The 16903-nt window shown below is 39.4% G+C and overlaps 1 protein-coding gene across 1 annotated transcript in view; it reads left to right on the forward strand.

Annotated features, from left to right (window-relative positions):
- The window catches only part of nhsb (Nance-Horan syndrome b (congenital cataracts and dental anomalies)), a gene marked incomplete at both ends in the record, with an annotated part of 90469 nt that overhangs the window by 62543 nt on the left and 11023 nt on the right, over positions 1-16903 (forward strand). The window contains 6 exons of the mRNA XM_084076810.1: positions 3106-3258; positions 5694-5830; positions 9085-9132; positions 14203-14247; positions 14756-14800; positions 16122-16184. Of these exons, the coding sequence (XP_083932936.1) occupies positions 3106-3258; positions 5694-5830; positions 9085-9132; positions 14203-14247; positions 14756-14800; positions 16122-16184 (491 nt within the window). The remainder of the gene's footprint in view (positions 1-3105; positions 3259-5693; positions 5831-9084; positions 9133-14202; positions 14248-14755; positions 14801-16121; positions 16185-16903) is intronic.

The raw sequence follows: 16903 nt of genomic DNA on the forward strand, positions 1-16903 counted from the left end.
ATAACGTTAGCCTGCCGATTTAATAACAAAGCAAAATGCTAGACTTGATGAGCAATGAAAGGTTGCCTGGCTACTGATGTACAATGTGCCGCTTTCAAGGACACGAGTGCGTGTGGAATTGTAAATGAAGGGATGGAAACAGGATTGATAGTGGAAGCTAAAGGGGCCTTGAAGAGATCAAACAGACCCATACATTCCTCTCCCTTTGTGTCTTTGTACCGCAGGCGAAGCCCAACCTGTGGGGCTGGGGCCCACCGGTGGGTCGTGTGGATGTTGCAAGTGGGGCCCCCAAATAATAGGCTCTATGCACAGCAGCCATAATGTGAAGACATTCACAGGTGTTACCAATGATACTAATGAAGGCTCTGTTCCATTTAGTGTAGCACAGTGGTTCTCAGATTTTTTCAATTTCCACAACCCCCATAACTCTGAGAGTGTACAAATGGAACCAAATGGACCCTTACGGGTCCATTTGGTTCCATTTGTACACTCTCAGAGCTCGCGATAAGTACCCGTATCTCCCGTATTGTTCAATAAAAAGCATTTTAATCCCATCGCCGGCCTTTTTTTTTTTTTGGTAATGTATCAGAGTGCAATACACCTCCCAACCATTAGTGTCGCATAGTTGAAAGTATCGGAGATAATTTGGAGAAAATGGCCGGCGATCGTATTAAAATGCTTTTTATTGAACAATACGGGAGATACGGGAACTTAACGCGGTCCGGATCGCCTTGTAACATCCGTGGCTCGGGGGTAAGCACTTTATATTTGAAATCTGAACGTTTATGTACATGTGAGAGTTGGCAATGTAAAAAAAATAGAACACCGCTATAAACCAGGGGGACTCGGCACCATGACTGTCATGGTATGACAGTCATGTTTCAAGGCTATATGTTTGACCAGAATGGAACAGAGCCTTCATTAGTATCATTGGCAACACCTGTGACTTTCTTCACAATAGGGCTGCTGTGCATAGAGCCTATTGGCAAAACCAGAGAAAAAAAGATTTGATCGATAATGTATTAAAGTTATATTACACCACTACAAGTGAAAGTTGCTCAGTCAAATATCCTTTCTGTTGGGTGGAAACCTCTTATCTCCATATTTTCAAGATTTCAAGATTTTCAAAAGCATCAGAAGTAGCAGATCCGTTTCGATCTCGTAGATCTGCTACTTTTGCTATTTTTGAATTTGAATGCTGAAAAGTAACAGTTTTGGACAGTTTTTCATGAATACTGAAGTAAGTTAGAAGATATACAAGCTCAGGTCGTGATGCATTATGAACTTGTATATCTGCTATTTTAATGGGGCTTAAGTGGTTAATTCATAAAGTACTTTTTTCCCTTCCTAGAAATGCAGTGGAGTCAAAAGTATAATGTTTGTCTTTGAATTGTAGTGGAATGAAAGTATCCCCAAAAAATGTGCAAATACTCAAGTTAAGTACAGATACTCAAATGTAATGGACTTTGTTAGTGTCCACTACTAATGGTGCATTTATATACCGTAGCACTTTACAGTGTGCATTACATTCACACGCACACGCACACACACACACACACACACACACACACACACACACACACACACACACGGCAGAGTAAACCTGCTCATCTGGGGGAGCAGTTTGAGGGTTCAGTGCCTTGCTCAACGACACTTTGACACTAAATCAGTCGAACCAGGAACCTTCCATGTTCGTCCCCTGTAGCAAAGGAGGTGTGAGGTAAAAGAAATGAGTGGTTTACGCACAGCTGCAGTGGATATGGGTTTAGCTGCCATCTGCTGGCCTGGCATGGCATAGCCCTGTCATATTTATTTCAATCAGTGATGGAGAAATAACCAAGAAGTAGAATTGGTCCTTTAATCTGATGTTAATTGTTTTTTAAAGACTTTCTTTAATGATTGTTGTTGGGTTTTGTTTTCTCCCTCTCTCTTATCTTCTTTGACTGGTGTCATCTATGAGCGTTTGGTGTGTGTGTGTGTAGTGTCATGTATGTGCCAGTGGGTGGTGAAAGGCAAAACCTGGCCTGGATCTCAGCTGGCAGGAGTTTCTTTGTGCTGTTGCTGGAATGTGGATTCCTAGTGGGGACGTACACTTCATCAGCTGACATACTACTTGTTGTGTCCTATGATAGGATGTTCCCTGAACGTTTTATTTTTATTTTTTATATACATTCTTTCTTTATTGATACACAGTATATAGACAGTAAACAGGGAGAGAGAGATGGGGAGTGACACGCAGCAAAGTTGGCCGGCATTAGAACCTATGTGGTATGCACCTGAACCACTAGGTCAGCGGGCAGCACGTCCCTTCCCTGAGTGTTCTTGAGATGGTTAAAAATCATCTATTTCTCCTTGATTATTCTTGTGAATATTATTTTATATTTCTTCTATGTTTTTTAGTGCATCAACTTAAAGTGCAATAAAAAAATGTGTTGTATCCACAATGACAATGGATTGAATTCTGATGTTTTGACACTGGAAATAACCCTATAGGCAACATTTGTGCTTGCGTGAATACAACTCACTACAAAAATATGAATCCCATTTGTACGCAGACTGTGTCTTGAATGATTCCTTATACTTAATGAATACATTTAAAAAATGTTAACCAGTGGTGTAAAGTACAGTAACTAAGTACATTTACTCAAGTACTGTACAATTTTGAGGTAGGCTACTTTTACTTTACTGGAGTATTTCCAATTGTCTATACTTTTACTTCTACTCCACTGCATCTCAGAGGCAAATATTGTACTTTTACTCCACTACAATTATTTGAAAACTTTTTTTTGTTACTTTGCAGATATAAGTTATTACATTATAAAACAATTTTATACGGCTATTTGATAATAGCAGATCTACAAGCTCACAACGCGTCGCATGGTTACGCGTTGTGAGATCTGCTATTTTCAAACATTTTGGTACTTTTACTTTTGGTACTTTAAGTACATTTTGATACCTTTTACTCAAGTACATTTTTAATTCCGGACTTTTACTTGTAACAGAGTACTTCTAACATTGCAGTATTGATACTTTTACCTAAGTAAAACATTTGAGTACTTTTTCCACCACTGCTGTTAACCCTGATTTCTCTCTCTCTCTCCTCAGCGGTGTCTAATCTGGACATAGAGAGTAAGCTGTCCACTCACTACCAGGCTCCATGGCATCAGCAGCACAACGTGTTCCATCCGTGTACCCGCGCACCATGTGTGGAGGAGCTGCACAGACATGCCCAGCTCAGCCTCCGGGCCCTGCACCGAGGTGAGGGCGCACGCACACACAAAACACATAATGGGCTCTATAAAGGAGCCCGAACTGGCTAAACCCACTCATTTGAGGATTTAGGACTGGGCAAGGGGCGTTCCCCTGCAAAAGTTGCTATTTTGGGACACCTGCCTTACCCGCAAAACACCTGCACTACCCGTTACGTTATGCATAGGTGTGGTTTGGGCGTTACAATGATAAAACCAATCACTGTGCCAGATGCCATTGCCTTTAAGAGAAGACTGCGCAAGCCATTATCCCCAATGCAATCTTACGCTCTCCTTTCTCCCAGTCTGAAGTGACTGATGATAGGAAATTAGAATCACAGAGATTTGTTGAGAATTAGGTGAGAGGGAGCCTTTGAATGTTGTGCCGTTGGGCGCCCGGGCCAACTCCTGACATGTCCATTGCAGGCGCGCGCTCTACCAAACGAATCTAGCATTGCCGGTGGTTTTAGGCCACGTTTACACGGCAACGATCAGAACAGAAAACGACAAAGTGCTGTTTCGTTGTCACTTCTTATAATGCATTTACACGGAGATGCTGCAGTGATTTAAAACGCTGTAGTGTGCGTGGCTAGGTGGCGCGTGTCGGTGTGACTCGCTGCCATATAGACCAGTCAGGCTTGTGTAGAACCACTTCCGTTCTGCTTCCTTTATTTACATACACCAGTGCAGCAACGTGGTTCAATGTAGGGTTGCCATGTCCACTTATTATAAACTTGATCATACTACAGCGTCACACAAAGGCATCAAAAGTAGCAGATCCACAAGCTAGCTTCTTTTGAATTTGAATCCTGAGAAGTAACAGTTTTGGACATGAGGTTTCCATCCAACAGAGACGCACGCACACACGCACATGTTTTTTCAGCTCTCTAATTCCTTGACCAAAGTAATACAAATCTATGAATTCACGAAACCTATGTCCGTCTGTCCGTCCCGGGCATACTCTAACTTGGGCACGGTCTGTTCAAATGACGTCAGACTTTGCGTGTGTCCCCCATACGTATGGGTTCAGGTCACATGCGACGCATTACTACAGTAGATGGGCTAATTTTGCAATTTAATTATTTTTTGGAACTTTTTGACAAATAGGGACTCCAGGTTTAAAATGATTAAATCTGTCTGTGGGTTTTTATAAATATTTAACCAATGAAAAGTATTAACAAGAGATTGTGAATAAATAATAACTATGGAAAACAGGTTATTTTTTCATATTTTATGCAGTTTATCGATCGGTAATTTCCAACTGTTTATAGGGTTAGGGTGGTTAAACTGATTTTGATACTGCATTAACACATTTAGTTGGGGACCCCCTTGGAACACCCCTCAAGGACCCTTGGGAGTCCACGGTGAGACCCCACGTTGACAACCAGTTATATACACCATTGGTTCTCAAAGTGTGGTCTGGGGACCCCCAGGGGTTCTTGTTGGCTATTCAAAAAGAGCAGATCTACAAGCTTGTACATCTGCTATTTTTGTAAACATTTGAAAAATATCGAAAATGTTTGGAAAATGTTGATGCATTAGATTTTTTATTTTTTTCACATAAATATTCTCTTCTGGGGGTCCGTAGTATAAAATCTTTTCAGACGGAAAAAAAAAATTGGCAGATATACAAGCTCATAGCGCGGCACTCGGTGGCTGAATACATATTTTTGGGGGGATCCTTGACATGAAAAAGTTTGAGAACCAGTGATATACACTCATGGCTGCATATGTGTCATTTTAAGATTTCTTTGGCTAATCAAAAGTAGCAGATATACAAGCTCAAAGCTGCTCATGCAGCTATGAGCTTGTAGATCTGCTATTTTAGAAAAATCGTGAAAATGTGTGCAAATCTTTTAACCCATTCAATCCGAGAACGCATCTCTGTCATTTAAAATGTCTTTGGCTATTAAAAAATAGCAGATATACAAGCTCATAGCTGCATGAGCAGCTTTCAGCTTGTATATCTGCTACTTTTGAAAAGCCAAAGAAATCTTAAAATTACACAGATGCAGCCATGAGTGTATATCACTGGTTCTCAAACTTTTTCATGTCAAGGATCCCCCCAAAAATATGTATTCGGCCACCGAGTGCCGCGCTATGAGCTTGTATATCTGCCAATTTTTTTCAAATCGTGAAAATCTTTGAATATATATATTTTTAAAGCGAACATCTGTAAAATATGTTGTTACAAGGACCTCCCCCAGAAGCAAAGATTTGAGTAATAAACGTTTGCTTTAAAATATATATATATTCAAAGATTTGCAAAATGTTCCCAATTTTTTCCAAAATAGTAAATCTACAAGCTTGTAGCTATGAGCTTGTAGATCTGCTATTTTGGAATAGCCAAATGTATAAAATGGTTATAGCTAAAACCTAAAATGACAACAGATGCGTTCCCGGTCTTAATGTATGTTAAGGGTTAATGTTGTACTTTCTCCACAGAGGAACATCAGCAGCAGCGTTCCAGCAGCAAGGAGCGCAGCAGAGTGACCATCTCTATCTGCGTAGCCCCTCCCATGCCCACCTTCCCCTCACCACACACCATACGACGGCAGCAGAGGAGTCGACTGGCACGAGCGGTAAGGACAACATGTGTCTGTTGTTGCCGGGCAGAAACCCCTCGTCTCCATGTTCCACACAAAAGCAGCAGACATCAGTGGTGGAAAGTAACTAAGTGCATTTACTTAAGTACTGCACTTAAGTGAGCTTTTTAGGTATTTGTACTTTACTTGAGTATTTCCTATAATATTGTACTTTTACTCCACTGCAATTAATTGAAAACTTTAGTTAGTAGTTACTTTTCAGATATACATTATGATATTCTAAAACACACATTAACCACCCTGTTTTATACATAGGCTATTTGAAAATAGCCGATCTACAAGCTTCTGCTATTTTCAAATATTTTAGTACTTTTACTTTTGGTACTTTGAGTATATTTTGATGATTAATACTTTTGCACTTTTACTCAAGTCAATTTAGAATTCTGGACTTTTACTTACTTAGTATTTCTATGCAGTATTGGTACTTTTACTTAAGTAAAACATTTGAGTACTTTTTCCACCACTGGCAGATATACAAGCTCGAAACGCTGCGCGATTATATTTATCAACTTGGGGGTCCTTGACATGAAAACGTTTTGAGAACCACTCTTCTACACCCAGTGCTTCTGAAACGTTAAAATTTCAAGGACCCGCAGAATTCACTATTAAACCCAGAACCTTCCACACCCTGACACTTTCCCGAACCCATGAAGTTCTGTGATCGTTTTTTTGTTATAATAATAATAATACATACGATTTATATAGCGCTTTTCTAGGTACTCAAAGTCGCTTTACAGAGCAGATAAAAACAACTTGATTAGAACAAACTAGTTAAAAGGTTAAAACTATAAAAGAAAGGTAAACAAAAACAAAAGGGAGGGGCGGGGGTTGGGGTTTTATGTAAGGAATGCGGGTCTGAAAAGGTGGGTTTTGAGTGTGGTTTCGGTTACGTTACGAAACATTCCCATTAAAAACAAACTAATTAAAAATGCGAAGCTAGCAGATCTAGTGTCGATGCAACGCGTTGTGAGATTGCCTATTTTCACTTTTTTGTGGGGGCGACGACGACTAATATTTTATATCCAGTATGATTTTATATTTTAGTATTTGGACATACAAGGTCTCCACACGACAGCGACCATATGATGTATTCTACATTGATACTGCTGAAATTGTAAATGCAACAAAAAAGTACAGTGAAAATATCTCACTGATCTTGTAGATCGACTATTTTCACGATTGCATGTTATTTTTTAATAGTAATAGAAAAGGGAAGGGTTTTGGACATGAAAGGGTTCCACCTGACAGAGACAACATGAATAATGCAGAGAGAGAGAGGAGTGATGCAAACCAATAGAAATAAGAGAGAGGGAGGCTCCCTCACAACACAGGAGGAGGAGGAGCAGTGACCAATAGAACTCATTCTCACACAATCACCCCAATCATGGAGCAATAGCAGTTTAACCCTTTAAGACCGGGAAAGCATCATCTGTGTCATTTTGAGATTTCTTTGGGCTATTCAAAAATAGCAGATCTACAAGCTCATAGTGCCGCGCTATGAGCTTGCATATCTGCTATTTTTGAAAAATCGTGAAAATTTGTGCAAATCTTGGAATGTATATATATTTTTTAAAGCCAACATTTGTAAATATTTAGTTCCAGGGACCCCCAGAAGCAAAGATTTGAGTTACAAATGTCCGCTTAAAAAAATAAATAAATAATCAAATATTGCTCATATTTTCATGATTTTTGAGCCAAAGAAATCTAAAATAACAGAGATTGAATGGGTTAAATGTAGAATACATCATATGGTCGCTGTCGTGTGGAAAACTTGTATGTACAAATACTTAAATATAAAATCATATACTGGACATAATATATACCATATCAGATACCATAGCAGAATGATATCACTGCTGTACCTTGACCAGGTCTTATGGTGTCTTAAGTCTTATGGTGTGTAAATGAACAGTTCTTTTTTTGTCGACAGTATAATAGACAGAGCATACAATAAATAATAAATAATTGATTCAATATGTTTTTTTTTTATCAGAGCAACCTTTTCAAATACCTGGCTACACACCACAGCATGGCTACCCCTATTAGAAGGGAATTGTGGCAAATGGCTTAAACAAGGGCTACTGTTGACCAGTGTTGATTTTGACAGCAAATTTTGATTTAGTTTTAGTCATAGTCTTTTTAATAAAATTCCATTTAGGTTTAGTCTTTATCTGAAATGTTTTAGTTTATGTCTAGTTTTAGTCGACTAAATATCATAAGATTATAGTCGACTAAATCTACTGTTGATTTAGTCGACTAAAATGTATTTTGGCGGTGCCTTGATGGCGTCATAATGGCTGATTTTACACTTGGTTGCATGCTGAAAATAGCAGATCTACAAGCTCACAACGCGTCGCGCTGCAACGCGTTGTGAGCTTGTAGATCTGCGATTTTCAGAGCACAACACCCAAGCGCAACCAAACATAAAATGAATTGTCTTTTAGTTCTTCTGGATCTCTTCTCCACTAGTCCCTCGCAAACATTTTAGTCTAGTTGTTATTTGTTGACGTTAATGGTCAGTATATTTAGTCTTAGTTTTAGTCATCAGAGCCTAATTTTTATTTACTTTTTGTCAGTGAAAAAAGGTAGTCGACGAACATTTTTCGTCATAGTGTTAGTCGACGAAAACAACACTTTCCACACCAATCCTTGAAAGGTTCAGTAACAGAATTCATTATAGTAACAGTACTGATTCCATATTCCTCTCTCTACAATCACAGACATCAGTGATTCTCAAACATCTTCGTGTAAATGTAGGTGTCCTAAATTGATTTGTATCGGGACGCGGACGCCCATTTGAAAATATGTTCTGCCAGGTACCTCCATAAGATTGCCAGGGACCTCCTGTCAAGATCTGTTAAGATTTGTCCACCTGAAAATAGCAGATCTACAAGTTCACAACACGTCGCCACGTTATTGTAGATCTGGTACTTTTGATAAGCCGAAAAATGTAATACGTCGTTCCTCCTCGTGCTGGGGACCCCCTGGAACCACCTCAAGGGCCCATGGGGGTTCCCGGACCCCACTATCAGAACCACTGACCTACTGTACATCCTACATCTGTACGAGAAATTATATTTATAGAAAATGATAGGTAATGAGAAAGGTTCAGTAATGTTTATAACACACAACGATATCTGTCATTTCAACATTTGACCAAACATACCGTATACCTATTACATGTGTGATTTGATACATTGATAAAGTATTTATTCTGATTGTCCTTGCAGCAAGAAAGAGCAGAGAGAGAGAAAGAGCTGGACTATCAACCCAGGAAGGTAATACATCATGGTTTGTCTGTGTGTTCACTCTCTGTGGCATATATCTAGAATGTAACACATGGTTTGTTCGTTTTTTTCTTGTTTTCGTAGTTTTTTCTTTAAAAAAAAAAAAATCTGGATTCCAATTTTAAAAATAGCAAAAATAAGCTCAAAAGGCGTCGATTGTAGATTGGCTATTTTTGTTACTTTTGTCTGACATAGAATGGCCCGACAGTATATGCAATGTGGCCCTCTGGAGTGAGTGTGGAAATATAGTGACCCTCTCCATCATCAATGTTGCCCACCACTGGTTTAAACCAAAAAGGTGTAGGCTGAAGCCAATGGCTTATTTTGCCTATCCTTTTCACATCAAAAATCTACAAATGCATTTAGTTATACTTATGTTAACTTTATGAACTTAAATACAAATACATTGGACATAAAAAAAGACAATAGAATTGTAATACTAGTCATTAAGCTACATATATAGACTGAAGTAATTAAAGCGGGTCATGTTTCCATGTTTGGAATTGTAACAGCTGAAATCAATAATATATCAGTATTCTAGCCTGGTTCCAGACGCGAGGCTATCAGTATTCCAATATTAACCTGTGGGCCGCATTAAGTGAAGGTGGGGGCCCCCGGGCCACCAGTTTCCCATGTATGGTCTAAACCATATGATATGATTTGACATGATACGAGGAATATATATAATTTTCCTTTTATGACCAAATTAAGATTATTTGTGTTTTTTGGAAGAATATGACTTTCGCTCCACTACGTTTCAAAGACAAAATATTGTACTTTTGACTCCACTACATTTCTAGGAATAGACCCTCATAACCCTTCCTGAAATAGCCAAGCTACACACAACGCGTGGTATCGTGACACGTTGGCCCTCATTCATCATTGGAACGTACAAACAAGTTAAAATTTTAGCCCAGGAATGAGCTCACGCCCACTTCCATGTGAGATTTATCAAGCAATCCTATACAGCCAATCCTAGCATACATTTGGTCTGAGCTTTGATAAATCTCACAGCTGAAACCGACCGTCATTAAAATAACACGGCCCTATATATTTTTACGACATGAACTATAAGAAAGGAATAAGAACGTTTCCCCCACATTCCCACTATGCCGAGGAAGAAATGCCACTTGAACATTTTTAAATCAGCCTCATGGTGGCGCTATAACAGGCCGATTCGTGTTTTTACCTATAACTGCACCGATCTGTATAAAACTTTGTATGCGCACTTCCTAGAGGCCAAGGAAAAACCTTTGCCGTGCATTTTTCACATCTGCCTTTTATAGTGCCACCAGGAGGGCGACTTATGTAAAACACATGTTTTTATATTACTCCTTCCCATTTTATCCAAATTTCACGCAAATCGGTATACATGATCTCTATAGTCATGTGATCAAGACGGATCTGTTTGATTTTTCATATTCCATCCTGATTGGCTATTCACATCTAAAGTTTGCAGTAGTGGCTTGTTTTGAACAAATTGCCGCAAATCATGAACGCAGCATCCGATTGCGGTCAAACTTTCCACGCACATTCACACTATGTTGAGGAACAAATGCCACCCTTTTAACATTGGCCTGTGCCAGCGCCACCAGCAGGTCTAATTTTGCAAAGCACATTTTGGAACAAAATGCTTCAAATCATGAATGCAATATCCGATTGAAAGGCCTAAGAAGAAATGGCACCATTTTCACATTGGCCTATTATAGCGCCACCAGGATCGAGGCCACAATAACCTACCTGACCTGGCGGAGACCTGTATTGGAGCCAGTAGGAGATGCACCACTAGAAAAAAGTGACCTTTTCAAATGGCCCGGATTTACAGAGGACTATGTCTAAAAATTTCATGCAAATTGTCTCTATCACAGAGCCACAAACCAACAGTCACTGAACATGTTTCACTGCCACACCGGGCCCCAACATGACAGCAACAGAGCTACTGTACATCTTGAACCACTTCAGCACATGACACAAACAGCATCAAACACGAACAGCATACAACAAAAACATCATACAACACAAACTGCACCTGCAGCAGCAGCAGTAGCATCCAGCAAAGGAAAAGGAAAAATAAGTATGTCACAATTATTACATATCACCTGATCGCAAGTATTTCAGATAATCGCATTACTTTTTCGGTTAATCGTCATAATCATTTCCATATTGAAAAATGTTCATATGTTTTCAAACATTTTCAAAAATAGTGGTTATTTGTCAAATCTGACCCGTGCACCTTTTGTTTACGAAGACAGGCAATAATGAATTAATTCAGCCTAGTTCATCGCAATTATTTGAGCGACAATTAATCGTCAAGTAAAACGTCATAATCATGACAGTCCTAAAGAGGTTCCTACTTTGAGTCGTCTTCATCAGCCGTCTTCAGGGGAAACCCACGAGAAGGACAAGGTCTTCGGCCGTTCCACCGTGCTGACCAAGTCGCCGGAGGAATCCCCCATGCAGACAAACCCATGGATAGAGAGAGATCTCCAGATCACTTTCTCTAGGGCAGGGCATCCTCGGATGAGCCTTCCAGTGGGCGTCTCCTGCCATCTCCATCCTCCGTACACCTGGTTGGCTTCACCAGTACTTTACATCTCCATCCTCCGTACAGCTGGTTGGCTTCACCAGTACTTTACATCTCTCTGGTTAACTTCACCAGTACTTTATTAGAGGTGGATAGTCTGGGAGGGTGTTACACTGTAGGTGAGAACCTCAGTCTTCTGGGCATCTACGATGCAGATATCATCTGCATCGTCATATGTATGTGTGTGTGGGGGTGTGTCTGGGGTGTGTTTGTGTGTGTTTATAAAATAAAAAAAGACTACATTAGAGTCATCTAGACCTCCTAGTTGTAGTAGTGAAGCCCAGTTCTTGCCCCCCTCCACCACTGATGGCCTGTCTTCATAGTCCACGCTTATAATGAAGAGGAGGGGGGAGGGGGGTGTGTGTCCTCCAACACCTCTGCCAGCCTTGAGTATCTGAAAGAAAGAAAGAAAGAAAGAAAGATGAATGTAGATCGGATATTTTCACAATGTTTGCCTCTTTCTTACGCAACATTTGACCATTTGGCCAATTTAGTATTAAAAGTCATTAAATTGTAACTTTATACATGTGCAAATACCCTGTATACACTGGCAGCCATTTTGTGGTGTCACAGATAGAAAACCCTTTTTTTTTCATGGAGATTTCTGAAAATATTTTTTATAAATTATGTTAAGCCTGGAACCAAGCCATCCAGGATCCTGATGAATGTGTTAAGTGATTTACTAGGCCCAGTGGTGCAATAAGCACTCAAAATCTTTACTTGAGTAAAAGTACCAATACAGCAATTTTGAAATACTCTATTACAAGTACAAGTACCAAAGAGAGAGTAAAAGTACTCAAAAGTAAAAGTACTAGCCTAACTATAGGCTATAGGGCTGAAGTGGTATGTTTTGTAATAATAATACAAATCTACAAAGTAACTAGTAACCAAAGTTTTTAAATTATTGTAGTGGAGTAAAATATTTGTCTCTGGTATGTAGTGGAGTAGAAGTAAAAGTATTGAAATTTTAAAATACTCCAGTAAAGTAAAAGCTCCTCAAAATTGTATAGTACTTGAGTACATTTACTTGGGAGGCATGCGTTAATCCGACAGACCTTTTCTCCGACTATGTGGCATCCGCGTGCGGTTAGGGTTAGGGTGCGGGTTTGGTTCGGGTTTACTGTTTAATGTCGGAGCACAACGTATTGCACCCCATTTACTTAGCTACTTTACACCACTGTCTAGGCCTGCATAGCCTGTCTTAGCATCACAATCAAACACAGCTCAACAATACAACATATTCCCTTCACATCACATCACATCACACAACACAACAATGCTTCATCCTGACTAGTTGTTGCTTTACCAAGTAAAATAAAAGTGAAATTAAACACAAATTCCATCAATTCCTTTAATGCTAAGCCGCTAATTAGTTAAGCTAAGTCACCTGTAGAAACTCACCTCAGATTGGTCAGATAGAGATAATGCACTTCTGTTTCCAATGTCTTGTTGTCACAAGTGTGTTTTAGCAGCTTTCACCACTCTGGTAAACACTGACAACTTTACTCAACGTTCATGTGGAGTAACGTTGCATTATGAGTTGTTTATTTTGATCTTTTACTTAGAAACATTGCAGAGCTTGTAACAAACTGTGTGTGTGTGTGTGTGTGTGTGTGTGTCTGTCTGTCTGTCTGTGTGTGCGTGCGTGCGTGCGTGCGTGTGTGTGTGTGTGTGGGGGGGGGGGGGGGGGGGGGGGGGAGCTGACAATTGGAGGACTTATAAAGCCCGCCCCTCCCTCCCTGCTTCCTAGGGAGTCCATATTCACATGGCGGCCATTTTGGAATTTAACATTGCGTTGCTGTGGCAACTGGGGTGGCATTTCATTGACTTAATGGTAATATGGCCGCCGTGTGAATATGGTCTATAACTAACTACCTCCCAGGGCAGGGTTTCTCAAAGTGGGTGCCCCTGTGGCCAGTGGTATGAAGTAACAAAATACATTTACTCTAAGTAGGCCTACTGTACTTAAGTAAAATTTGGAGGTATTTTCACTTTACTGGAGTATTTACACATTTCAATACTTTTACTTCTACTCCACTACATCTCAGAGGAAAATAGTGTACTTTTACTCCACTACAATTATTACAGCGCCACCAGGAGGCCGATTTTTGCAATACTTTTCTTTTTCATATTACTCCTACAAATTTTGTCCAAATATCATGCGTCAGATTTTCCATATTCCATCCTGATTGGCAAATTCCAAACATTGCTGGCCCACAATAACCTACCTGACCTGGCTGGCGGAGACCTGTGCTCCGAGGAGCACTTTTTCTAGTTTTCTTTTCTTTTCTGACAGGTATTAGGTATTAAAAGTCCTTAAATAGTCACTTTACTATCATCTGGGGATCCCCCCAAAATCATGGGACCCACAGGTTGAGAACCCCTGGTTTATGACAATATACAGTAACTTGATGCACATACATACATGTAAGTTTCAACTTGTGTTCATTCTTGTGTTGTTTGTGACTGTGCTGAAGGAGAGGACGGTGAGAGAGACAGAGATCCAGACCACACTGAGAAAGGTAACGTTAGGATCTTTCTGCACACATTTTCAACTAGGGCTGCAACAGTTAATCCAACTAATTGATTTAATTGATTATGTTTTATTTGATAAATAAATTGATAATCAATCCCTTTTTTGGGGCATGTCCTTATAGGCGAAAAGTTTGCCAAATGTCAGAAAAAGTACCAAAATAGTGAAAATAGCTGATCTACAAGCACGTTGTGTAATCGATCAAATGATCGCTAAGAAATAATCAGTTCATGCAGCCCTGTTTTCATCGTAACCACATGGACCCTAGCGTCCCTATTCTGGCCAAGTCATAATAGGTGAACATTCAGCGAAAATAGCAGACCTTCTAGCTCACAACACCATGCGCTGTGAGCTTGTTGATTGGCTATTTTTAGCTGTTCAACATACAACAAACTCTATTGGGTTTAAGACATTGGTCAGTCATAACATTATATCGTCGTTGTCGGTGCGTGTGCGTGTGCGTGTGCGTGTGCGTGTGTGTCGTGTGTCATTCATAGGAGAGGCCAGCAAGAGACACAGACATTCAGACCATACAGAGAAAGGTAATGAACCCCCTAAATAACAGATCTGCATGCTCTCGGGGTGTTACACTAATTTCTAAGATACGATACACAACATTGGGCACACGATAACGATACTTTAAGTTTTGTTTCGTTTTTAGGTTTTTCAATTATCATCATTAATCTCAATCATACATTTAATACACTTTATTTGTTAAAGTAGTTTTCCATGATACCAGACAGGTTTTAAATCCTTAGATGCAATCTATTTGATCAGGCCTTTTGCTGGACCACACCAGTTAGTACATTTACTGAAGTACTGTACTTTTATTTTACTTGAGTATTTCCATTTTTTGATACTTTATGCTTCTACTCCACTACATCTCAGAGGCAAATATTGTACTTTTTACTCCACTACAATTATTTGAAAACTTTTTTTTTTTTTTTTAGATTATTATTACAAAACGTATGACCAACTTTCAATCAAGCCCTAATTCATACTTTGTCGTCTATTCGAAAATAGCAGATCTACAAGGTCACAAGGCGCCGTGATGCGGCACGTTGTGAGCTTGTAGATCTGGTCAACGACGCATTTACTGTAAGGTTTAATTGGTTAAGCTGTAAACTGAAACTCTGTAAAGAAGTCTATGCATCTGTCATCCACAATGGATTTAACCTTCATGTCATATTTTGTCTCATTCATTAAACCAGTAAGACCGGGAACGCATCTGTGTCATTTTAAGATTTCTTTGGCTATTCAAAAATAGTAGATAATACAAGCTCGTTGCTAATCTACAAGCACGGCACTCTGTGCACTCTGTGCCGTGCTATGATCTTGTAGATCTGCTATTTTTTTTAAAACCCTGTGTAAAGTTTGTGCAAATCTTTGAATATATATAATATTATGTTTTAAAGCGAACATTTTTAACTCTGACCTGTGCTTCTGGGGGGGTCCCTGGAACAACATATTTTGAGATGGGGGGTCCGCAGCCAAATACATATCATTTTGGGGGTCCTTGACATGAAAAAGTTGGAGCTCCACTGATATAGCAACATACTGTTAGGATTTAGAAAACATTTTTAGATATGTATTTGGCCGTGGACCCCATGTCAAAATGTTTTGTTCCAGGGACCCCCATAAAGCAAAGATTTGAGTTACAATTCGCTTTAAAATATATATATTTATCAGATCTACAAGCTCATGCTATGAGCTATGAGCTCATGCTATGAGCTTGTAAATCTGCTATTTTTGAATAGCCAAAGAAATCTTAAAATGACACAGATGTGTTCCCGGATTAAACGTGTGAAACCACACAGTATACCATTGTTTTATTTGTGTGTTTTGTGTACTTTGTTTACATAGTTTAACTGCTTTCATCCATCCTCCCCTACTGCATGTTGCATCTTCCCTCCATGGAGCAGAAAGGTACCACTTTGTAAGCATGTGTGCTGTTCAACATCTCTGTTCACACTCACTATGTTGTCCTCTTATCAACTTCTCATTTGTTGCTGATCGTTCTTTTGTTTCGTTTTTAAAGGTGGGGTACGGGATATTTATTGGTTAATCAAGTGTTAAGTTGCTCAATATTCTGATGGCAATCAATACTATAGAGCGTTTGTTCAGTAACAGTGGTCTCCCTGTCTCTCCAGCTCTTTGATAAAAAAAAGTTTTCATGTAGGGATACCAATGTTAACCATAACTGGAACTCTATAAAATTGAAGCTGATAATTAGGAACTCTCTCCTGATTGGATGAAATAGGCATTAGGCAACCCACCTTAAAATATCTGTTTATTAAAGAGCTGGAGAGACGGGGAGAGACCTGTTGCTGAACAAACACTCTATAGCAATGACTACTATCAGAATACAAAATACATCTCAAATATTTTGTTCCAGGGACCCCCAGAAGCAAAGATTTGAGTTAAAGATGTTCGCTTGAAAAAATATATATATTCAAAGATTTGCACACATTTTCACGATCTTTCTAAAATAGCAGATCGACAAGCTCGTAGCACGGCACTCGCTACGAGCTTGATCTGCTATTTTTGAATAGCACAAAGAAACTGAAAATGACACAGACGCGTTCCTGGTCTTAATAGGTTAATCTGACCAACAAATCATAACTAACCCAGTAACCACTACTGTC

Source organism: Gymnoscopelus microlampas (assembly GCF_963454915.1).
Source record: "Gymnoscopelus microlampas genome assembly, chromosome: 1".
Classification (NCBI taxonomy): Eukaryota; Metazoa; Chordata; class Actinopteri; order Myctophiformes; family Myctophidae; genus Gymnoscopelus; species Gymnoscopelus microlampas.